General features: G+C 41.0%; 1 protein-coding gene across 3 annotated transcripts in view; it reads right to left on the reverse strand.

The window, feature by feature from the left end:
• The window catches only part of pcif1 (phosphorylated CTD interacting factor 1), a 75,396-nt gene extending 49,693 nt beyond the window's left edge, over nucleotides 1-25,703 (reverse strand). Inside the window, exons 1-4 of one of the 3 annotated variants that reach the window (XM_052031506.1) lie at nucleotides 25,436-25,507; nucleotides 22,591-22,660; nucleotides 15,575-15,727; nucleotides 11,435-11,559 (exon numbers count right to left, since the gene is read on the reverse strand). In XM_052031506.1, the coding sequence (XP_051887466.1) occupies nucleotides 11,435-11,559; nucleotides 15,575-15,727; nucleotides 22,591-22,636 (324 nt within the window). In that variant the 5' untranslated portion in view covers nucleotides 22,637-22,660; nucleotides 25,436-25,507. Of the gene's footprint in view, nucleotides 1-11,434; nucleotides 11,560-15,574; nucleotides 15,728-22,590; nucleotides 22,661-25,435 lie in introns of all 3 variants that reach the window. The other 2 variants (XR_007957595.1, XM_052031505.1) reach the window with 2 other exon arrangements.
• Nucleotides 25,704-26,083: the final 380 nt, after the last annotated feature.

Genomic DNA, 26,083 nt, shown 5'->3' on the forward strand with positions numbered 1-26,083 from the left:
ACCACAACTGTGTGTAAGAGTCAATAATTGTCAGTGGTGAAAGCCAAAAAGTCACTTGCATGACAACTAAAGTGCTCAACACCAGGACAAAAAAAAATTATTTTTTGGAACATACAGACAATATATGAAACAGGAAAGCTAGCTCAGATCACAACAGATCTACTCAACCTTTCCTGAAACAATTCCAGGAAACAATCTAGTCAATTCTCCACCATCTCTAGGGGAAGCACAAGACCAGTTCTGCCCACAGTGTTACCACCAAAGCTATGTAAAGTTACAGCAAGACTTCTTTACTCTTGTATTCCGTTCACCTAGTAATAACAGATCCAACATTCCATTTACTTCCTAATTATTCGTTACATGTGGATGAAGACCTTTGGTGTTTCTTGTGTGGAGACATCCAGAGCTTTCTGAACACCAGCATTCAATGATCTCCCAACAGTTCAATTCTGCTTTGCCATTTTCTCTATCAAAGTGGATAAATTGACACTTCTCTATCTTTTTGCCTTGTGGTGTTTATTCCAGGAACTGTACAAGATCATATTTATTCAAGGTTAAAGGAGATATGCCAATATACAGCCTGTATTGTTTGGTGACATGTACAGAACTCACCTGAACATGCTAGTTTGCATTGTGACATCCTAACCAGCTGCAGATATTGAAATGAAATTAGTTTCGAAACAAGTATGTGAAGCAAAACAGAAGAATATTTCTAATGTGCAATATATCAACAAGCATCTGTAAAATGCTCTGACATTTCTGAAAAGTGATCCTTTAACAGACTGAATTTCAGTTTGAATGAAAGACAAGTCTAACTGCCCTTTCTGACTTTATTTCTGCTTTTGTTCCCAAGTGCTATGTAGCCAATCAGGTACCTTGGAAGTTCTTTCACTGCTGTAATGTAGGGAATGTTGCAGTCAATTTGAACACAAATGGCAATGACCAAATAATCTGTTTCTGTGCTGTTGAGGGATAAATGTTAGCCAGGACATTGGAAAGAAATGCCTTGGAAGTCTTTAAAATAGTGATATGGGATCTTTTATGTCAATCCTAAAGAGCAGATATGGCCTTGGTTCATCATGTCACCTGGCGTGGGAATTTCAAGGGTGAATGCAAAATTTAATTGGGCACAAAAATAAAAACAGGGAACAGTGGATAGAATTGAAAAAGAAGAAGAGGACGAAAGGAAAATAAATTTCTTTTTTCAGTAAGTAAATTTTAATGTTTCCCTAAAAAATTCAAAGCTTGAAGTAATGAGTAAAAACATTCAAAAATTCTGATAGAGGGAGGTTAACTGTAATTTAAATGGCATAATTGTTAAAAGGATTTAAACTTGTAATGGTAAGGCTCGTACTGTGGCAAGTTCAATATGCAATTAATGAGCAAAAAAGAAATCAAGTTCATGAATGTAAAGGAGAGGCAAAGGGTACTGTCATGTAGTTATGCATTTGCTTCTTGCCTGAAGTTGCAATGCTATCTGCCAACAAGTAATGGAGAAAGCCATTAACCTTGCCATTATTTTATCTGCAAATTATAGTCTATTAGTTTTGAATCCTCTGGGTTGTACATTGAGTAGTATGTCTGGAGGTGATGTTACCATAGTGGTGCTCATGTTGGCTTTCACTGGCCAAGCAGCACCACCTACAGCAAAGAGCTGGAGCAACAGGTTGCAATACTTCATTTTCATCCAAATCGCCATGAAGCAGTGCCAGCAGATGAGAACATTATAGATTTAAAGTAAATGTCATGTCATAGGAAATAAAGAGCATAAATGGAATTTACAGTATCTTTGTGTTGAAGTTTCTAAATAAAACAACTTTATTAAAATATGTTTTTCTTTTATAGGAAACATTATGAGTCAGGTGCAATCATTAATCCAGGATTTCACAAGTAAGGTACAATCTTTCATGACATATGTTGAAGTTAAGATGCAGCTTTTTATAAAGGGTGTTACATAATTGTTCATTTAATTCCTCAAGCACATTTCCTCCAAGGTGGTAGTAGGGTGTGCATTGGTGTAGAGCATGCGAAGGTTTTCTCAATAAGTGGTCAAGAAAGTAGCAATGATTAAAAAATGACAATACATTTATATACAAAAGATGATGCAAGCTTATTTCCCACGATGAAGCTATTCTTCCAACGTGGCAGGGTATGCTAATCCATTGATTAGGAAGCATATGGGATCCTGGGATGCAAAAATAGAAGCACAAAGTATGAAGCAGGAAAAGGTATGACGAACTTGCATAAGGCATTAGTTAACCAATGGCTGGAATATCGTGTCCAATTCTGGTCATCTGACTTCAGACAGGGTACAGAAAAGCTTTACAAGAATGGTTCCAGGGATGGTGATTCAGCTATACAGTTACATTGGAGAAGTTGGGGTCAATTCACTATGCACCAAATGATGAGAGATTTGCTGGAAGCATACATCATGACTGATAATAGATACGGCAAACTGACACAAGCTGTTCCCAACAGCAGATGGTTCAAGGAGCAAAGGCCAAATTTAAAATTTTGAGGTAAATAATACAAGGAGGAAACGATGAAAAAATTATGCAGAAAATAGTTATGACCCGGGTAGGCCTGTGGAAACAGAATCTATCAGTGTCTTTAAAAGGGGAGCCACCTCAAATTCAATTGGCTGATTGATCTCCTGTACCATAACAATTCTATGTTTTTGTATTGTCACAATAGTAGAGAACACAGGGCAAGTGGTATTATGCACATAACTTATGTAATCTGTTACAGTGAACTGTAGACTGCAGATGGTAAGCTCCACTATGCTACTGAAAAAGGAGGAATATCTAGTGCAGCAGGTACTAAATGAGCTATGTGCTAAGTGGCTTCCTCCAAACAAAACTAGGATATACAAACAATATAAAAGAACAGATTTTATTACCTGGCAGTCAACCCTACACACCTGATAGTAATTATTCATCATACAGCTGGACTACATAATAATGATTTTATGTAAGACTACCTTTAAAAACATGCACCAAGACAGCAGGTCAAATTTTCAGCTGCATTAAGTCTTGGTTGGACATTGAGTGAAAGTGGACTAAGTTAAGGGCCAACAGCTTGTCATGTGGTACAAACAAGTACTTTTTGGAAACATTAGTGTAATATTGAATTTTGCATCCATTGCTCTATTCATCTCAATATGTTTTCGAAACATCGATTAACCCTTTTCCATGCCTATATTCACCTACATTTTAAAACCACAGCAAAGAACAAGATACAGTGATCATACCATGAAAATGTTTGGTTTAACTAAAGAAAAGGTTTAGAAATTTCAGTGGGTTGGAAATGAATCTCGTCAGGATAAACTGGAACCAAAAATTTTACAAATTGAGAAGCCCTTAGGGAAGATAGTTGAGATACAAGTAACTGCAACCTGGAGGGGGAAGGTAGGGCAAGCAATGCAAGAGCCTCCTGGATCACATAAGAGATGGAAAGATGAGGGTTTGCGTGGCAGATGTCAGGTTGAAAAGCAAGAACAGGGCAAAAATATAGAAGGATCAAAGAGGGATTAAAAACATTCTGGAGAGGGAACATTAAAGTAGACTTGCGGCTAACCCGAGAGGGAATCAAAAATTCTTCTATGGACTTAGAATAAATAAATATAAGAAGATGGGGTCAGTTGGAGATGAAAACGAATACACATGGAGGTAGCGAACACGGCAGAAGTACTAAATAAATGCTGTGGTCTTTATCAAGGACCAGCAGCATAAGTCATTGTAAAAGAGGGCTAACATTAGAATACCAAAGTGTTGAAATACTGAAAATAGAGAGCAGAGTCACTACATAACTTGGCTATACTTGTAATGACATTGGTCACCAGGGCCAATGGGATGTATTGTAGGTGGTTGAGGGAACCAAGGTCTTGAAGTTCAAAGCAAAAAGCTACAAACCCAAAAACTGTAGGTTGGTTAATTCAACATCTGGGACAGTTGTTTCTCAGGTTTAGGGAAGTATGCAGTGACATACATTAGTATCCACTGGCATTAGTAATAGAACTACTGCTTCTACAAAGATGTTTTAATGCCTTTTTACTCAGTATTACAGGGCACCACTTCAACATCTACAAGTGATACAAAGCTTGAGATTCCAAAGGAAACAATGAATAGAATTATTAGTGCTGAAAGGAGCTATTCGGGCCATCAAACCCAGACAGAATGCACGGAAAGATCAGCCAATTTTATTTCCTGGCTCCTTCTCAAAGCCCTGCATTTTATTTTCCTCCTGGTGTATCTATCCAATACCTTTGAATATCATGATAGATTTGCTTCTACCAGCAAGGGTTGGCACTTTGCATTAAATTTCATCTGCTCAGTATCAGGCTGATATTTTCTCACACTGTCTGTGGGTATGATGGCCTAAATGGCCCACTTCAGCACTGCATTAATTCCATTCATTGTTTATTTCATAATATCCAGAGGTTGTGAATGGAACTATGTAAAGCAAGCGTTTTGTTTCTTTCTAACTTCATGGTACTCCATATTAATCCACTCCCCCGACCTAACACTTCTTCCAGTGATCTTATCATTCTGTGCTGCAGGGCGATCAACCATTTTCTCCTGGTGCTCTGGACCACTTAAACTACTTTTCATTTCCACTCCTTGGCCCATCTTCAAAGCCTCCTTATAAAATAACAGAGAAATCACAGCAAAGGTCATGTGTCTGATCCAATCTGTGTCCACATGGGCAGCATCCTATTCCATTTATACTTAAAGTCTACATCTCACTGCTTGAATCACCAACTCTAGTAGCACATTCTGTAGAATGACAATCTGTGTTCAGACTTAAATCTCTTGTATCCCTGGTCCCTTATTCTTAAACCTTACTTCTTTTCTCATTTTCAGCCATGTGCTCAAAACTTAACAGAGATCTAGAATTGGAGTTAATGGGTTAGTGGTATTGGTATTGGTTTATTATTGTCACTTGTACCGAGGTACAGTGAAAAGCTTGTCTTACAAACCGATCGTACAGGTCAATTCATTACACAGTGCAGTTACATTGAGTTACTACAGAGTGCATTGAAGTAGTACAGGTAAAAACAATAACAGTACAAAGTGTCACAGCTACAGAGGAAGTGCAGTGCAATAAGATGCAAGGTCACAACAAGATAGATCGTGAGGTCACAGATCATCTCAATGTATAAGGGAACTGTTCAATAGTCTTATCTCAGTGGGGTAGAAGCTGTCCTTAAGTCTGGTGGTACGTGCCCTCAGGCTCCTGTATCTTCTACCCGATGGAAGAGGAGAGAAGAGAGAATGTCCCGGGTGGGTGGGGTCTTTGATTATGCTGGCTGCTTCACCAAGACAACGAGAGGTAAAGACAGAGTCCAAGGATGGGAGGCTGGTGTCCATGATGCGCTGAGCTGTGTCCACAACTCCCTGCAGCTTCTTGCAGTCCTGGGCGGAGCAGCTGCCGTACCAAGCTGTGATACATCCAGATAGGATGCTTTCTATGGTGCATCGGTAAAAGTTGGTGAGAGGTGTTTTACATTATAGGCTTATTAAAGTATATATTGCTCACTGTGTTGTCTTGGTAAGGAAAACAGCTGCAAATGCTTTCAGGTCCTTTCCTAACCATGGAACATAGTTTGATTCACAGTGTACCTTTCACTACTAAAGGATATATCTAAGCATTATACACCACCTACCATTTGCATGCTTCAGTTACAGTATGTGGGACACAAGGAATGGCTCCCTGCGAGTAGCTCAGAAGTCAAGAGCTGTTCTAAACTCAAACGATTTGGTTACTATGGCGGTGCTTCCACTGCTCATCAATCAAACAGAATCAACTGCAATAAGCTCTTCCCCTTGCAGAGCAACATAGAAATGGAGCAAAGGAAAAGTATCTGTTGTGCCTTGTCCCTAATGACGTCTTTGCACCTTTTTCTAACCACTCACCTCCCTTTCAATTTTTGATATGCACATGGTTGCTTGTTCCATCTCTGCCATCAACTTGTGGGGCAAGCTTCAGAAATGAAACTGAAATCGCTAAACAAAATTGTCTGTAGCATGCCTAGACCATCTATGCTCAGGGTTGATAATGGGCCAAATATCTGTGCTCAGAGCACTACTCATGAATTTTGTATATAGTCAGTGCAAATACGTATTTTGTTTTAGTAACAGTGGCACTGCCTGTGCAGTGACAATATATCTGAAAAGGGGTTGGCACACCCTGTGTTCTGAAAGACTGGGGCTCCCATGCACCAGTGAGGGGAGTAAGTCAGGGAAAATGACATTTATAGTATTATGACATTATACCAGTTGAGGAGCTTCACTTTTTTTTGAGGTTTAAGATTATACAAGACTGATGGTAAAGATCTTCAAGAGCAATTGATTGTAAGGTAAAGGAATGGCAAGTTTATCATTATTTTTCTTTGCTTCAGTGCTATTCAGGCCCTCTCTCTCAATTAGATGAAAAACACGATGATGCTGGAGGAACTCAGCAGGCCATCTGTGGAGAAAAGCAGGCGGTCAACGTTTCGGGTCCAGCATCATCGTGTTTTCCTCTCTCTCAATTCTTTTTCTGGTTCATCAATGATAGCATTGATAAGAGATCTTTATTAGCCACATGTACATCGAAACACACAGTGAAATACATCTTTTGCGTAGAGTGTTCTGGGGGCAGCTACAAATGTCACCACGCTTCCGGCGCCAACATAGCATGCCCACAACTTCCTAACCCATACGTCTTTGAATGTGGGAGGAAACTGGAGCACCCGGAGGAAACCCACGCAGTCACAGGGAGAACGTACAAACTCCTTACAGACAGCAGCTGGAATTGAATCCGGGTCACTGGCATTGTAATAGTGTTACGCTAACTGCTACACTACCGTGCCTGCCCCTAGGAAAATAGCAGAGGATGGTTTCGATCCATCGACCTCTGGGTTATGGCCCCAGCACGCTTCCGCTGCGCCACTCTGCAGTGCTGCTTTCTGCACAGAACTCAAATTTCTTTATTTTTGCTGCAAATTTAAACATTGCTCTCACTTTCAAATGGTCAGTCTCAGATCCTTCCTTTCCTTTACAAGGGACAAGTCAGCAACAAACATCCATTACAAGCCCACAGACTCGCACAGCTTTCTCAGCTACATTTGCACTCACTGTGCCTCTTATTCTATTCTCCCAGTTCCTCTATCTCTAATGTAACTGCTTGATGATGAGAATTTCCACACGTACCTCTGAGAGGCTTTTGTTCTTCCTGAGCCATGGCTTCCCTTTTACCATACTTGATGGATCCTTTGGCCACATCTCTGCTCCCACCCTCTCTCCTCCTGGACAGAGCAAGGTTAGAGCTCCGCTGGTCGTTGCTTTTTACCCCGCCAGCCTTTGCATTCAACAGGTCATCCTTCACAATTTCTGCCACGTTCAACCAATTTTCCCCAGCAGACACACCTTCCCCTCCTAGCATTCCGAAGGAACTATGCACTGTCTGTTCTTCCATCGTTACAAACTACCTTCCCACATAACTACAGTAAATGTAACACAAATCCTTTTGACTCTACCTTTCCCACCATCGAGGAATCCATATAGTTCTTCCAAGTGAAGCAGTGATTCATCTGCACTTCTTCCAAACCACTGTACTGCAGTGGGTGTTCACAACAGGGTCTCTTATATATTGGAGATATCAAACACAGATTGGGTGACCTCTTTGCAGAGTGCTGGCGTTCAATCCACCAGGCTGGACCTGAGCTTCTTACTGCCTGCCATTTTAGTTCTCAATCCCTCTTTCTCTCCTACCTGCACTGTTATAATTGGCCAGATCTGCTATAACACTGGCTCAGTTATTCTCTCTACATTAGTACTTCCTGGGCATTTTCTACAGGTCTGCATTTTGCAGCTTTTATGTTCCTCAGTTTGTGTTTCCCTTTCTGCCTTCATTAACCTATCAATCACATGACTCCACCTGCAGCTTATCCACTTGACAGCCCACGCCTCACCCTATTTGGGATATTCCCTTTGGCCTATCAATCTATTTCGCCATCCCATCTTTGACCTGAGACATTAACTCTGTTTCTCTTCCCATAGATGCTGCCTCACCTGCTGAGTGTTTCCAGCATTTTCTGTTTCTATTTAATACAAATCAGAGTTGACGATACGTGAATGATCGTCAAGATCCATTCAACTGGCATTCTTATTTAGCTGGCACAGGAAGGAAGGGTTTCTTTACAGGATCTGCTGTACCCTTGGTAGTTTGGAAAAATTGAGATATAACTAATTTCAGTGAAAATGTGAGGTTTGTTACATAAAGACCAAAATTAACAGGTTATGTCCCAGGTTGCACTTACAAAGTGGAACATTACACATTCTAGGGCTGGTAGTCAAGAGAAATTGGAGAAAAATAATACATTACCTTTTTAGCATCTCCCACACAGAGCCCTCGGTACAACTCGCCTCATCAATTAGAAGACTGACTTTCCCTTACCAACTTGTAGCTGGGGACATAATGGCCTAACAATCTGTATTCGGAAAACACTTTTTTACCCTAGTCGATTCCACTTTTCCCTCACAATTCCAGTTAGGTCCAGTGATCCCATATACAGCAAGCACTTTTGTCTGCATATGGGTTTGTTTTACTAGAGTTCTCAGAAGTACAACATTTCCAGTAACATTTAACCAATAAGAAATTCTATCTTAACATCAGAATGGACTTCCTTCTGGTTAATCATTGCCTTCATTTAGCACCTAGTTCTGAAAGGGAAATAAATACTAGTCTCTATTAATGATGCAGAGAATTACTTCAATACCTTTCCATACTCAAGCATTCATAATTCACAGAAGTCATTTGCCAATGAAAACAGCACCACAAAATAATTGAAGTTACGTGATTCGACGATAGTTCCATGGTTTCAAATCGTAACACTGGCCTAACATCCAAGTTATGGACTAAGCTACAAGGATCAGGATGGACCAAGATTAACTTGTGATTAATGGCTCCCTTTGGGTTAGGCAGGGAAAAAAAACTACTCAGGGATTCTGCTCCTGATCATTACCTGTGCAAGAGCATGGGCTGTAACAAAAACTATTGAAATGGGCAAACTAGCAATGTTGTTAAATTAGAAAACAAGATGAGTTGACTTTTATTTATTATGTGTTGTTGTGATAATTGCACAGAACATGCAGTAAAGCCAATTCCTCATGAAATCAGCAGCATGTAACAGTTCAAAATTTAAGGACCATTCCTGCTTCTTACTTAGTTTACAGAGAAATGTTGCCCTGGGATATGCATCATACCACTATTTCAACAGCAAATCAAATTAATCAGTCCAAGTTTATTGACCAAGACCAATTAATCAGAGAGTCATGGGCCTCACATAGGGCAAAATACCTCAACACATATGGGAAACAAATACCTGGTTGTACATGTAAAGCCTTTCCTGATAAACGGATAGAATGCATGCACAGCAACTTTGACAGAAACTGAAGGTTCAAAGTTATCGTGCAACATTGACCACATCAAATCATTCAGCCTACGGAATGCTCTTAAACTTAATCAAAGTAAGTTAGTATGAGGCTGCATAGGTCACATGTGCAGCAATCACTTTCCTCCATTCATTCCTGCCTTTATCTACCCTTGCTTAAAATCACTTGTTCGCAGTCTTCCCCCCATCTGTCCACAACACACTGTAGGATGTATTGGTACAAGTTCTGAGGTTTCTTTGTTCCACATCCAAACCACTACAGCTTTATCATTTGGTATAAGAACTCTTACTTGCCAAAAAGTCTGATTTGATCTTTAGTGGATTCATTTGTTCTATGTCCAGTGTCATGGTACATGTGGGAGTCTTCTGAAGTACTGCATTTCAAATCTCTCAGCTGTCTTCCAGAGTGTCCAGGTCTCGCAACTGAACAAAATTGTTGAAGTGTCAACAGCATAAAGTAGCTGAAATTTTGTCATCACTGTGATGTTGTTTCTAATTCAGATTTGCTTCAATTTGGCTAGTTGGCCAATAATGAAGGCTATTCTTATTTTTACTTTTGCTAAGATAGCTTCATGTGTGATGGTTGCTTTGTATGCCATTTTCATTGAAGAATCATTACTGCTGTCTTATGTCATCTTTACACCACAGTAATTTTCATTCCATATTTTGTTGCACTTTCATGCAGCCTCTCCATTATTTCCTTAAGCTCTCTGCAATTCCAGATTTACTTCAATATTATTCTCGAAACAAAGACAGTCAATTCTTCTTCTGCCAACTGCCACAATTCCAGTGAAGCTCTAAGGCACTGGCAAACGTTGTTTCAGTGATAAATACGTATGGAGAAAATACAGCTTTGCTCTACACCTGTTGTTGTAAGTCAGGAATCCATTACTACTTGTACTGTTGTAAAGTTCTTCTATAAGACTTAGCATTGTAGATTGACAATATGTTTCTTCATCGTTAGCTTAACCTGTCAAAAGTTTTTTTTTAAGTCTTTGAGATTATGATAGAAAATGAAATAAGAATAGCAAAAGTGAAATGGATCCTAGGCATATGTGAAGAGATTCAAAAAAACTCTCATCACAAAATCAATAGTTTTCAGAATCTGGAAAAAAGAACCAGGAATTGTCAAGCAAGGGCATATGCAATAAAAGACTTGCTTACTGAAAACAGTACAATACACAAAGTGGAAGAGTGCAAAAGACAGAGCGAGAAATAATAACACAACTAAAGAGGATCCAGAACTGTAAATAACAACAAAAGTTTAAACTTCATGAGAGCAATCAGAAATATGGAAAACAGATAAACAATTGGTTTGGAATATTTCTGTAACAACATAACACAAGGATAGTCCACTTGGCCCTTCGAGTCTGCTCCGCCATTCATAAATCTTCTCTCTCAGGTCCATTTTCCTGCACTATCCTCATTTATCCAGTTTCAGAATTAATACTTGCAGACCAAGAGAAATATGATAGTTTATAAAGTAAAAATCTGCAATATGATAAAGTAAATCTGGCAAATGCAATAGAAAATTTAATAATAATTCCAAAAGACAGAAAGGGAATCTAAAACAATATAGCAACTATCACACTATTAGTCTCATCTGTTAAGCAAGGCAGGCAATTTTTAGAATATTTGAGGCTTGTGCTTGTTTACAGCATTCTGGAACAAGCTGGGTTCAGATCAGGAAGAGTCATTACAGAACAAATCTTCAGCTTCAACAATTTCAAAAAAGTACTTGACTACCTAAAGTTCACAAGTTTTATTATTAATATTCAACACAATAAACACCAAGACCCTAATATCATAAAGTGCTGAGATTAATGGTTAATGGTTTCCCAAGTTAAAGGTGGCGTATGATTACAAACTCACTTGCAAACAATGCTCTTTGCATTAGCACCATGCACTGCCAAGACTTTGAAGCCAAAAAGGGAGAGTGATGGTTTGACCGAAAGATTCAAAACTTACACGACGCAGGTTGAGAATTTGGTTACTTACAATGATGTCATGCTGTCCAAACACAGGCATTTCCCACAGCGACTGGTTGGTGAACTTGTTGAAGTAATATGGCCTGTTTTCTCTCCTACTCCAACACTTTGACCATCCTGCCTGCACCAGCTCATCTGTAAAGAATACAATCAAGGTTAAAGTAAATTGAAAACCACACAATTACTTATTCTGTCAATGACATGTTAAATTTACTTTAGCCACAGATTAGTCAAAATGAGGCCAAGGTATCTTGGCTTTACTAGGTTAGCTTAAGAGTTTGAAAATGGTACTATATGCAGCTTTATGATGTGCCAGGTGCACTGAGATTAAAGTCTCAATTCTCCACTAGCAAACTGAAGCACCATAGATTGGATATGTGTCCTCCAATCTACTTCTCCACCAATCTTCACCCTACCCCTCTGGCACTTTTGTGATAGAAATCACAAAGCTGACATTCACTCACATGTGCAATGGAGTGCCTGGTATTTTTCATTCTTCCCAGTTCAGGGACGCAAACTTAACATTAACTGGAGTCTTAGATACAAGTGGATCAGCTATACCAGAATAATGTTTAACACTATCAGCTCACTTTCTGTTGTCACCAATTAACAACTACACAACCATGTAGCAACTGCAAACTTGTAAACTGTAGAAAGTTCACTCCATCAGATTCAGGTTTCCATTTCAGATAGCAGCCTTACAGCATCAAGTTGTACACAATAAATATTTCTGCAGGTTCAAAACTGCTTTATAACAAAGGTTGAGTTTGCAAGTTTCGGTCAACACTTAAAGGAATAAAAACATCAAATTTACAGAAACTGTGTCAGATACGAGCTGGAAAAGCTAAAACACACCCAAAATCTTCCCTCCATCTAAAGACAATTACAGTCTACTGTGATTCAGTAACATCCAATAACACCACTGTTAATAAAAACAAAAAGGTAAACACCCAACTAAACTCCATGCATTTTGGTATTTGAGCTATAGCACAGAAAGTATTCATGTAATGGTCCATATATTTGGAATGGGAATCTTGACAATATTAAACAAATACTTAATAAGGCATGACACAGAAGAAACACAAGTCTTGAACTAATCAGATAAATAATTTTTCTTTGCACCAAATCATTGTTTGTGTTTGATAAATGTAAATAATACAATGAAAGAAGATGTGATATAAAAGACCTTTTATGAGAAATAGAATTGACGAAGTTTTGAATGCATCACTTTCAGAGGGTTTCAGACAAATAAAGACACTAATAAGCAAGAGCTTTACAAGGAGATTAACTACACTAATAGAGATCATGGATTTTCCAGGTTAATACTTGTTCCCCAACCAACATAAAAGTTGAAAAGTCTAAAGCAAGAATGAGATTATTTACAAATTGGCTGTCCCCCAACAATCTACCCTTAAAAGACACACCAATTCAAAAAATGTACTTTTAAACTATTAAAAACAGATTATTAGAACCAGCATCTCGCCTTGTTAATGGCTGTATTTGGACTCACAGCAACTTGTCACACAAGCCTTTCTTAAACATGCTCAAATTCAGCATTTTCCACAACATGAAAATCCCTAACCAAAAGCACTTTCTAGCATTCCAGTCCTGCTAATAAGTCATAAGGGGTTTCAAAGACAGAAGAAGCAGAAACTTGCATCTACACAGCATCTTTGTAGCTCCAGTAAGAATCTCAGAGGCAATGAGAAACATGACTATGTACTTCTTTGGTAATGTGGGCTGGTGGAAAAATATGGGCCAATACATCAGAATTTTCCTGCTTTGCAAATAGGCCCATGGGAACTTATGACCACCTGCAACTGCAGATGGGGTCTTAGTTTAATGTCTCATTCCCTGAGACACTATACAAGATAACTGAATTGTCAACAGTCCTCTGCAATTAAATAACAGCTGAACAAAGCAAGACTTCTCTCAACAGTGAAAATTCTCAGCAGAGCCCCAGTGGCTTTAGAAATCCTTTACATGAACTATCGGAATCAGGAAACTGCTGTTATGCAGCTTGGGACTAGGTATGAAAGTATAAATAACTGAACATTGATGAAAAAACATTATATAACTATCTTTGTACTTTAAGTGAGGGCACAGAGTAGGGAACCCAGAGTTTCCATGGCAATTTGTAAATTGCTCAGAACAGGCCAATTCCATCCAGTCTCTGAAACACAAAACTGCAGATGCATGTCAAAAAAACCCCCCAGAAAATGTTAGAAACACACAGCAAGTCAAGAGTGCATTTGTGGAAACAGAGTCAACATTACAGGTCAATGATATTCCATCTGATGATGAATCAATGTTTCTAGCATTTTGTTTTGTTTTTTTCTCCAGTTTCAGTTGTATCCAAAAATGTTAGAAACACCGTAGAAATAGTAGGCCATTCGGCCCCTTGTTCCTTCTCCAGATTTCAAAACAATCTTTTAAGTCAGTGCTAAGCAACCCTATATCCCTTGATTCCCTTAATATCAAAAAATCTATCGACCCCTGTCTTAAAAATAATCAGCAACTAAGCCCCCACAGTCCTATTAGGGAATGAATTGGAAACACAAGGTGAAGAAATTTCTTCTCATTTCTGTCCCACTGGCTGAACTATTATTTTGAGATTGATTCCTGGTTTTAAACATCCCAACCATCAGAAACATCAAAACTGTCTACCCACGCCCCATAAGAATTTTATGTATTCGAATGAGATCCCTCCCATTGTTCTGAATTCTAGACTGTCTGTCCTCATGTAACAAACTTGCCGTTGCAGGAATCAAACTAAGCCTTTGCTAAACTTCCTCTGTCACAAGAATATCTTCTCTTAGGTAAGGAGATCAGACTTGTACAAAATATTCTACAGGCATATCTCAGAAAGGCTTGAAATAATTGGAGCAAGACACCACTAACCTTGTACTCGAATCTTCCTGCAATGAAGGCCAACATAACATTTGCCTTAATTAATAACAGAAATTGCTAGAAACAGCAGCAGGTCAAGCAGTATTTATGAAAAGAGAAACAGAGTTAATGCTTCAGGTTTGAGACCATTCATCAGAACTCCATTTGCCTTCCTATACCGCTTGCTGTATTTGCATGTTAACTTTCATTGATTTATGTACAAGGGCATCCAGGTTCCTTAGAACACCAATACCTTTCAATCTCTCAGAATACTAAACTAGATCACCTCTTGTTTTCCCACATTCTATTCCAACTTCCAGGTTTGTGTCCATTTACATAGTCTATCTGTATCTCCAAAACCCTCTCCAAATCTTTTGCATAGCCTCATTGTCATCCAACTTTATATCAGCAGCTAACTTGGGATATATTACACTTGACCCCTCTATCCGAATCAATGATATAGATTGGGAACAGTTAGGGCCCCAGAAATGATCCCTGTAGCACCCTAGTCGCAGCCACCTAACCCAGAGTTGACTCTTTTATTCCTCCTGTTTTCTGCCCATTAACCAATTCTCAATCCACTTCAATTTTTTTCCCCCTATTTAATAATCTGTGGTATAGCAGCTTAACTGAAGGCCTTCTGGAAATCCAAATACACTAAATCAATTGCTGGCATCTATTCTGCTAGATACAAATTCTAAAAGTTCCAACAAATCTACCAAACATGATTTCTCCTTCATTAAATCCAAAATGTATTGGGCATAGTCAATTATTATTGTCTAAGCGATCCTTTTTCACTTCCTTAAGTTTAGATTCCAGAATTTCTTCTATTACTGATGTCACACTAATGGGTCTACAATTCCATGTTTTCTCTTTCCCTTTCTTAAATAGTGGGGATATATTTGCTACTGTCCAAACTGTGGGAACCATTCTAGAATTATGGATGATGACAACCAATGGATCCACTCTATCCTTAGCCACCGCTTTCAAAACCCTAGTATGCAGGTAATCAGGTCCTGGAGATTTAGCATTTTTCAATCCCATTAATTTCTCGAATTTGTTACTAATTGTAATCTCTTTGAGTTCTTCTGTTACTCTATACCTACAGTCCTCCACTACTTCCAGGTTTTCTGCTCCTTCTTTCATGAAAACAGACAGATCCATTTGCAAAATATGAGATACCCCTCTAGTGAATAAAGGACAAGATTAGAGCTTAAAAATTAACAGTAAGCACAGAATTAATCAGAGGCTCAGCTGTCACCTGGCAGATCCTGCACCAAAGGTTTTACAGACTTTGGCGATGAGGGCTGTCCTTGGTCAGAAGTACTTGCTGGATGGATCATTGTTGTGGGATCCCCCGCTTGCAGGCTGCTGTGATTTTCACTGGCCATTTTGTTTGCATCTGTCCTGCAAACTAAGAGGACAAATCAACAATTACGCCATGACACACTCTGTCAAGCAAACATGCTATTTGACCCAGAATTTGCACTATTCTCCCAATTGTAAAACTTCCAGTTAAATCCACCCAAATATTAAAATACAAAGAATAAAACATAACTATAATTAGGATGCAAGTATTGAGTAATTAATAGTTAAAGCAATGATAAAACATTTTACATTAAGAGTCTGAAAACTGATTGATACATATAAGGTACCAATACACTGAGCATTCTGTAGCATTCAACATAACTTCACCTATCCAAGCCTACCCTCAAGTCTGATAGCAATCTATTTAACGTAAATCAAATCATTGTTCAAAAGTTAAGTGCATCTGCCTCTTAACACTCAGAGTATAAACTATTATTTGATTCAAAGTATGTCAAAATTCCTTACTACTTTCTGCTATAATTATTATATTTGTATTTTAAAATGCAATGGATAGGTGGCAGTATTTTGATGGACTTAATGGCTGAACCTCAGTGCTATAGAGATTAATTCTGAGTTCCCTTCAGTCCTGGAAGTCTCATACAGCTTAGAAATAGACCATTCAACCCACCACGTCAACCATTGAGCACCCATGTACATTAATCCCACTTTTCCTCATGCATCCCCATCAGCAACCTTCCCATCCCCACTTGATTCTCCACCACCCACCTAAAATAGGGACAAGTTAACATGGCCAATTAATCTACCAACCAGTATGTCTTAGCACATAGCAAGATACCAGAATATTCAAGGGAAACCCATGCAGTCACAGAAAAAATATGCAAACTCCACACACACACACACAGCACCCAAGGTCACGACTGAATCTGGGTTTCTGGAGCTGTGAGGCAGTAGCACTAATTACTATGCCACCTTACGAAGGAAACAATAATGGGATACAGGAGGGATAGAAAGTTTCAAAGTTTAAAGTTGTAGGACTACTACTCTAACTGAAAAAAAGGATAGCACTCAAGATTGTCATTTTAATAGGCTTCCCAAGATCATTATGTGATGGGGTAACAATTCATTTACTTCATCTGTAATTCAGGTGACTCTAGCATCATATGTATGAATTCACTATTTTAAAAAAATCCTTGCAGTTATTTTAGCAAATACAAAACAGTTCTGCGTTTTATATTTCTGCTAATTGAGTAGATCAAGTACATAAAATATAGCCAAAAAACCAAATGAGTAGTTTCCAGCAACTAAAAACACTCAGTAATTCTACAATTTATCTTGTTTGTGCATAGATTCTGAAAATTTACTACTTGTTTGTGGGCAAAAGATACACTGGAAAACAGTGTTTACAACTGAAAGTAAAATAACTCAACAGTAACATAACGTTAGCCGATTGGCAAAGTAGCCTTCAGTCTGTTCAATTTAGTAACATTTGAACAATATGGTTCCCTTTGGTCAGAGTATATTTGAAGTTGCTCAGGACAGAGGTGTGACCTTAACTGTGGTTAAACTAACAATCTAGTTTTCTTTTTAAGTTTGGGGTCTTTAGGTTGGTGCTCTATTAAAATGGTGCAGCATAATACTCATGCCTTCCTGCCACCTGCTTAAAAATATTCTCATTCTCATCCTCTGCGGCCTAGGCAAAATGACATTGCCAGAACTACTGTAAGCATTTGCTCCAGAGAAGCTATTTAGCCCCCTTCTCTGAAAAACACCTCAGATCAAAAGGTGCTTCACATCCAGCATTCAACAATCCATACTATTACAAATGTTCCTATTCTGCGTGGAATTAAACTACTCTTGGAACCCTTTTACTTTCAACAAAAGCAACTAGAGAGCAAAGCAGGAGGGCACATACTTCGGATGAAAGATCACGGACTTGCAACTTTAATTCCATTTGTCTGTCCACAATTGCTGCCCGAGCTACTGAATTTTACAGTTTTATGGCATATGGGAAGTCTGGAACAATATGATGATCTGGACAGCAAAGACTGGCTTCGTAACAATTCAACTTGAACTCTATAGGAATTCAAGAACCCACAAAATAAATAATGGAGGAACTTTGCACATTTTGTACCAGATTTTCAAGTTAAACCATTATTTACATCTGTTAGACTAGGTGTTAAATCAATGGCAAGATGACATTTATATGGAATTAATTGTTGTTTCATGTGTATTTTTCCATGGTTAGCATTTTATTTGGCAGGGTTCAGAGTAAACTTCCCCTTTATTGAACAGTGAAATGCATGGTAATATTAAATGAACTCTATTCTCCAAAGACCAGAGCTCATTAGACAATACTGGCATAGATTTGTCAATACCCACTGTCAGCATCCAGATTTATTAAATTGAGGTACAGAGAGATACAGCACGGAAATAGGCCCTTCAGGCCACCAAGTCCACACCAACCATCAAACACCCACTTAGACTAATACTACCCTAAACCATTTTATCCTCCCTACATTCCCATCAGTCCCCCCCCCCCCCCCAGATTCAACTCCTCAACTTCACTCTTGGGCATTTTTTTTAGTGTCCAATTAGCCTAATAACCTTCATATTATTGGGATGTGGGAGGAATAGGAGCACCCTTAAGAAACTGATGCAGTCATAGATGGAACATACAAACTCCACACAGACAGCACCAAAGGCGGCCCAGTGGCACAAGATCCGAACTCAGTTTTCTGTTCACCAGTGTCTGTTGTCCTTATACAATTTGGTTTTAACTGGGGGTTAATTAATGAACATTTCTGCAAATTGGGAAACCAACCACCCCTACATGAACCTCATTGGCACTTCAGCTTCTCCAGTGCTATTCAAAGTTACAGCTGCAGCATCCGATCTCCATCTCAAAACACATATCCAAACACTAAATGTGACTTATGTAATCACCCTCAAAATGGACATTGAAGCTTCCATACTTGAACACATCCATGCTTTTCTTTAAAAACTCTATGCTAGCTAAATCATTGCACATCAGTTTTAAGACCTTTTGGTAAAGGAAGACTCCATATTAATTGTTGATGCCTTATGACTTTTCATGTTCTAGAGTATATATATGACATTAAATTATTCTACATGACAGATCCGTGAGCAATAATCCAATCCACAGAAACTGAAGTAGACTATTCATTTGGAACAACATTCCCCCATCCTCTTGGCATAATTCAAAAACTGATTTTCTACAGCTTTAATAATTAGGCAAAATAAAATCACTAACTGTTATCCATGTTGCTGATGAAACCCAACTCCACTTCCCTCAATCATGAAGTTCGTAAACTGCTACCCAAGTCATTTGACTTAATTCTGTTGCTTTGTTAATATCATCATCCACATCCATTTGGTCAGATTCAGCTATATGTGCAAAACTTCCAGCTCCGATCAGATTCAGAGAGCAGCTTCCAGCCCCTTCACTGAGATCTTAGGTGTTGGCTGATTATTTTCCATTTCACGAATGCCATTACAAATTCGTTAAAGGTAGATCCATATGACTATACTCAAACTATATTTAATCCATAAGGAATCTAAAGAGACCACAGAATCTTATGTTCTCTTCCTGTGGGGACACAGCTAAGCAGAGTAATTCTGTACAATACACATCCAATGTGGCATCCTCCAGAGCCAGAATACATGACCAAATGACTCATACTTATCTTTTAATGTCAACCCACGAAGCATTATGCACAAGGAAATAAGTCCAAACTGTCTCCGGACACTTCCAAACAACACAGGCAACAAACTGACAAGGCCAAGGAAAGAGAAGGGGAGTGCTTTCAAATAATTAATGCATAAAATCTACTCATTTTTGTTTTGCCTTTTCAGACATGAACTTTATAAATAAAGTCCCTCAAGTTTTCATCTTCTTTGATGAAATAATACCAGTTGTCACCTTAAACCTCTGATGCGAGGTTACTAAGCCTTTAATTTTGGCAACTCTTTCCAAAGATGCTACATGATCTGATGAGTATTTCCAGGATTATCTGCTATAAAAACTGAAATATCTAGTCTATTCTCTCAAAAATTAAGTGAAGTAAATTTTCCCTGTTTCATGAGTCAACAAGATATTGTCACCTGAATCTGTTGAACTCAGCCAGTATTTCGGCAAACTTCTATCGCATGACCTTAGACACTGTTATTACTCGGATCTTTTAAAATTTCAAGGATGGAAAATAGGGGAAAAAAAACAAACCAATGCCAGCTATTGATATTACACATAATTAGTTTATATAAATTTAAAAGAAAATCATTTCCCATGACTGTAAAGATTTAGATGACAACTTGAAATAATAGCTCGTTTTTAAAATTTAGGAAATAAACAAAATCCTCTATACAATGAATAGATTCACATCTAACACCTCAAAAGTCTGCCGAGTCCATCAATACATAGGAATGCCACTGAAACATCAACTGCTGTAAACAGAGAACAAACAATACTGAACTGGAATATCAACATCAATATTTTTGCTCTATAGTACAAGCTTCTTACTGAGAGAATGAGTGCTATGCATGGAGCCAAAGCCAAAGATTTGCCTTCAAGTACACAGTCAATTTTATTTCACATGGCTGGAAGTACAAAACCTGGTGGAGTATAAAGCTGATGGTTCCACGTTTCAAAAAGGCAAGAACTGACACATAGGATTTGCCTTGCCTTTTTTTAAATTTATTCATTTTTCAGGAACTGGACATCATTGTCAAGGGTAGCATTTATTGCCTCTGCAACCAAATTCCCTTTGTTCCACGTATTCTCCTCTCCCACCTTCTCTGCTACCTAAACTAACTTGTTTCTTTCTTTCCAAGTTCTGATGATGGGGCCCAGACATGAAATATTGATTGTTACTCTTTCTACAGACGGTACCTGACCTACTGAACATTTCCAGCATTTTCTGTTTGTATTTATTGCCCATCCCTTACCACCAACGAGAAGGTGGTGGTGAGCCTTCTTCAACTACTGCAGCCCTTTTGGCAAAGGTGCACCTACAGTACTATTGAGGTGATTCCAGGAGCTAGACACAGAAACAGAGAAATATTCCCAAGTCAGGTGTGAGATTTGGAGAGAAACCTGCAAGCGATAGTGCTCCCATGCACCAGAAGCCTTCGCCCTTCTTGGGTAGAGGTTGTGGATCCGGGAAGTGCTGTTGGAGTAGACCAAGTGAGGAAAGGTAGAGCGTTTTGTACTTGGTACACACTGGTGCGGGAATGAATGTTTAAAATCAACAGGATCCCATTCAAGCTCAAGATTTGCACGCATCCAGGCACGTGGAGACTATTTTAATTACACTCCTAACTTGTGCCTTGTAGATCGTGGAAAGGCCTTGGGGTGTCACTTGCCAGAGGATACTCAGCCTCTGACTTGTTCATGTAGCCACTTAATTTATGACCTGTCTAGTTCAGTTTCTGGTCAATGGTGACTCCAGGTTGTTGATGGGGAGGCACTCAGCAAAGGTAATGACACTAAATATCATGGGTAGCTGGAAAAGCTCTCACTTTTTTTTGGCATGGTTGTTGCCTTGGCACTTATGAGCTCATGTCTGAACATTGTCTACACCTTGCTGCACACCAGCATGACTTGCTTCATGTGCCAAGTTGAGAACGAAACTAAACATTGTACCATCAACAGACATCCCCACTCCTGATCTTAAAATGGAAGAAACATCACTGAAGCAGCAGATGGCTGGCTCCCAAGCAGTAATGTCCAGGGCTGAGATGATTGACTAATAACAACAACCAACTTCTTTTGTGCAAGGCACAAGTCCAATTACTGGAGTACTTTCAGTTTAACCAGATGCGAAACTGGATCCTGGGGAGTTGATTCATTAAACTAATCCCAAGGCTACGACCAAGTCTGGAAGTAAATGGTCCTGGTGAATCCCAAACTGGAGCACCAATAAGCAGGTCATTGGACTGCAGGTAGGACTAGATAGCACTCTCAACACCAGCCATTTTGCTGATCACTGGCAGTAGACTGATTGGGTGGTAATTTGTCAGATTGGATTTGCATGCTTATTTGTGAATAGGGCAATACTTATCAAATTTTAGTGTTTAAGAGTTGTAACTACACAGAAGCAGCTCATCTCAAGCCAAGGTCAGTTCTGGAATGCAGGTCTTCAACACCATTGTTGTCTGGTCCCATACCTTTTACTGTAGCTTCTGATGTCATTCAGAATCAATTTAATTAGCTGAAGGCTAGATTTTTGTGATGGTGGGGATTTCAGGAGGCAGTAGAGATGGATTTTTCTTAATTCTGACTGAACATGGCTGCAAATGTTCCAGCTTAGCCTTTAGCACTCAAACTGGGTTCTGCCATTGTTAAAGATGGGAAAGTTCCTGGAGCCATCTCTTTCCCCACCCCACCCTTCCTCACCCCTCCCCTCCCTCCAATTAATTCTCCAGTTATCCACCCCCACTCACGTGACAGAACTGCATTTATTTGATTTGCTCCATGGGTTGTGAAATTGTTGTGTTTTTGTTTTGTTGTTTAACATACACATACCCTGTCAATGAAATGACACCTCATTTTTAGGTACACCTGGTACTGCTCTCAACGTGTCCCCCTGCACCCCTCATGGCACCAGAGATGATCCCCTGGCTTGATTGGAACAGTAGGACAAAGGACAGGCCACAAGGGCATAAATTGTGCTGATGTATATTTATGCAGCTACCACTGAGCCCACAGCATCTCGCAGATGCCCAGTGTTGAGCAACCAGATGTTTTTTTTCTAAAACCAAGCAACAAAACATCTCTTCCCCCCCACTAAAATCTGGAAAATTAACCATTTAAAAAGGGAATGATAAGCATACAACTTCGTGCCTAACTTTATAGATTTAATCAGTTTCAGTCATTAAAATGGTTCATGATTAGTCATCAAAACACAATAGATTGATGGAAGTTCTACCAACCTTTAAGATACCCATTACTTTTCCCGTCAATTAAGGACAGAGGCATAGGCTAATGGCTTTTCTTTAATCCCTTTGAAAGTACACAAAATGACAGTAATTTATAAGCCACTGAGCACTGGTAAAATTCAAATAAAGGAAAAAGATCATTGTTTAAGCAGTGAAAACAGTCTCAAGTCTGATTTTATGCCTCACCTTGCCAGTTAGCTGATATTCAGCCACAGCAAGTCCAATAAAAGACTAATCACGTTAGAATTTCCAATAACTTGAAAAAACTTGACAAACGAATAGAGAGCAATGCAACGCAACATTCACAAAAAATGATCTCATTTATATAAATTTGAATTTAAGTTTCAAAATCCAAACAAGACCATGGCATAGTTAGTAGAGCTGTTGCCTTGCAACACCAGAGACTCAGGTTCAATCCCAATCTCGAGTGCTGTCTGTTTGCTCATTCTTCCTGTGACTGCCCGGGTTTCTTCCAGGTGCTCCAATTTCCTCCCAAATTCCAAAGATGTGCAGATTGGTAGGTTAATTAGCCACTGTAAATTTCTGCTAGTGAGTAGGTGAGTGATGGAACCTGGCAAAGTTGATGAGAATGTGAGAATTTTTTATAAAATGGGGCTAATGTAGGATTAATGTAAATGGGTGCTAGATGGTAGACATAAACTCAGTAGGCCAAATACCCTACTTCCATGCTTTATCTCTACATAAATTGTAGAGACCTGCCACATGTAAATCCTCCAGATAACATCTTCCTAAAAATTTAGCCTACTTCCTTGAAGGGTGGGGGGGGGGAGAGCAGGGGAAGTCACCCAACTCTACACATCATGTAGCAAACAAATAAATTTGCAAAATACTATTTCTGATGCATCAATACAAGGGATTCTTTATTGAGGAAATAGCAGATTTGCAGTTATGATAATGCATTAGTGATCCAGAGACAAGTTCATACTTCCCACGAAGAGACAATCCATTTCAGTCTATGCCAGCTCTCAGAAGAATCGGAGTGGAGTTGATGGGCTTCAGAGAGAAGAGGTTATCAGAAAATAAGTGAGAGAATGGGATTGCTCCATGTCTCTACTACACTTGGGGCAATTTACAGTAGCCAATTAACTCAGCAAACGTTTTTGGAGATGTGGGAGGAAACCAAACCAATCATGCAGAGAACTCTACACAGACAGCACAAGATGAGAATCAAACCCAGGTTGCTGGAACTGAGGCAGTAATGCCAACCACTGCACCACTGTGCCACCCAAGGACACCTAGGTTACTCCCCACCACCCTCCCCATTCATCAAGACATGGCAGACACAAGGCCAGCATTGATTACTCATCTACATTGCCATGTAGAAGAATCAAGAACTTGGCATCACACGGCTTGAAAATAAAGCGATGGCCATTTAAGACAAATGGTATTTTTTCTTCTCCCAGAGGGTCTTAAGTCTTCCTCAAAGGGAAGTAAAGTCAATGCACATTTAAGGTAAAGGTTGATAATTGCACTTGATAAGCAAGGAGGTGAAATGTAATCTTGGTGGACAGGAATGTGGAGTAGAAATCACAACAGATCAGTCATGGTCTGATTAAACTAAATTGCAGACAGGTTTATATCAAGTGGCCTACTTGTATGTCAAAGTGGTACTGAATCTTTCTGAAGGAACTTCCATGAACTATATGGAATTTAAGATTAGCAGCAGTAACAGTGACCATAGCTAGTGAGAGACCAGACTCAACTGATGTCAAGTGAAAACTGAATGTCCAACATCCAGTTACAAGATTGACACACTTCCATCCACAAAGCACAACTAACCCAGTCTTCCCAACTTGCCACAGCCTAGTTTCTAACTGATAGCCAGGTTCCTCCCCATCCACTCACCACTGGATACAGCAAACCAACCCGTCTTCACCCACTCAGACATCAGTGGTCGTGCTCCCTGTTCATTCGCACTCCCTCTCGCACCCACCTATCCCCTGTTCCCTTCTCATCTGCACGCACATCCCCCCCCCTCCACACGTCCTAACTGCCTCCTGCACCACCACGGACCCCCCCATGCCCTCATTCCCTCCTGCACCCCCACTGTCCTCCCTCCCTCACCGCCCCCACTCCCTCCGGCACACACACACGCCCCCCCCACTCCCTCCGGCACACACCCCCACCCCCTCACCCCAGCACACAAACACCCCCCACTCCCTCACCCCAACACAAACACACCCCCTCCTCACCCCGGCACACACCCCTCTCCCTCACCCCGGCACACACATCCCCCCTCCCTCACCGCCCCCCTCACCCCAGCACACACACACCCCCCCCCTCACCCCGGCACACACATCCCCCCCCCCTCACCCTGGCACACACATCCCCCCTCCCTCACCGCCCCCCTCACCCCAGCACACACACACCCCCTCCCTCACCCCCCCGTTCCCGCGCCGCTCAATGGAGCCGCTGCGCCGCCGGCGCCTCACTGCGCATGCTCCGGCCATGCCGCCCGCCCAGAAGCTCGGCTGCGGCTCCAGCGGGCTGGGCGGGAGGCTGGCGTTCGGGCGGCGCAGCCCGGAGCCCGGGGGCTGCCTTCGGCGCCGAGTCCGAGCCCCGCCGGCCACCGACGCGCCCAGACGGACGAGGAGACCTGGCCATGGGCGCCAGCGGGGATTCAGGCGGCGCTCCCTCCCGAGCGGCGTCACCGCAGCAGCCGTAAGATGGCGGCGGCAGGGAGCCCGCCCGCCCGCTCGGGGCGCCGCCGCCCAGGCGCTCTCCCCGCGTCCTGCCGGCGAAGGACGGGCCACTGGTGAGGTGCGGGGCGCCGTGCTGGTCAGGCGGCGTGTGCCGGTGTGCTGCGCGGCCCGGTTACCGGCTGTGCAGGGAGGAGGCTCCACACCCGACCGCCGCGCCGCTGATCCCGCCTCCGCTTCACCGCTCGGCCGCCGCCTCCATCTTGTGTTCCGGAGCGCCGCGCCCCCCGCGCATGCGCGCAGCGCCGGCGCCAACGCGCTCATTGGCTGGCGCCGGGAAGGCGCGCGGGCTCCGATTGGGTCGGCTGCGGACGTCAGTAACAAGGGCACTCATTGGTCAAGTTGAGGGCGATCTTCGCTATACTCGATTGGATGAGGATCCCGCTGAAGCACCAGAGGTTCGGCGATTGGCTGCTCACTGGCACGTGCTGGTTGTGGACGGTGACGTCATCAAAATAAACAGCGTACGGGGGGGTCTGTGGCTGGGTGGATGGATGGGGTCTGTGGGTGTGTGGATGGATGGGGTCTGTGGCTGTGTGGATGGATGGGGTCTGTGGCTGTGTGGATGGATGGGGTCTGTGGCTGGGTGGATGGATGGGGTCTGTGGCTGGGTGGATGGATGGGGTCTGTGGCTGGGTGGATGGATGGGGTCTGTGGCTGGGTGGGGTCTGTGGTGTTCTGTGGGTGTGTGGATGGATGGGGTCTGTGGGTGTGTGGATGGATGGGGTCTGTGGCTGGGTGGATGGATGGGGTCTGTGGCTGGGTGG

The sequence above is a fragment of the Pristis pectinata genome, chromosome 16 (genome assembly GCF_009764475.1).
Source record: "Pristis pectinata isolate sPriPec2 chromosome 16, sPriPec2.1.pri, whole genome shotgun sequence".
In the NCBI taxonomy this organism is placed as follows: Eukaryota; Metazoa; Chordata; class Chondrichthyes; order Rhinopristiformes; family Pristidae; genus Pristis; species Pristis pectinata.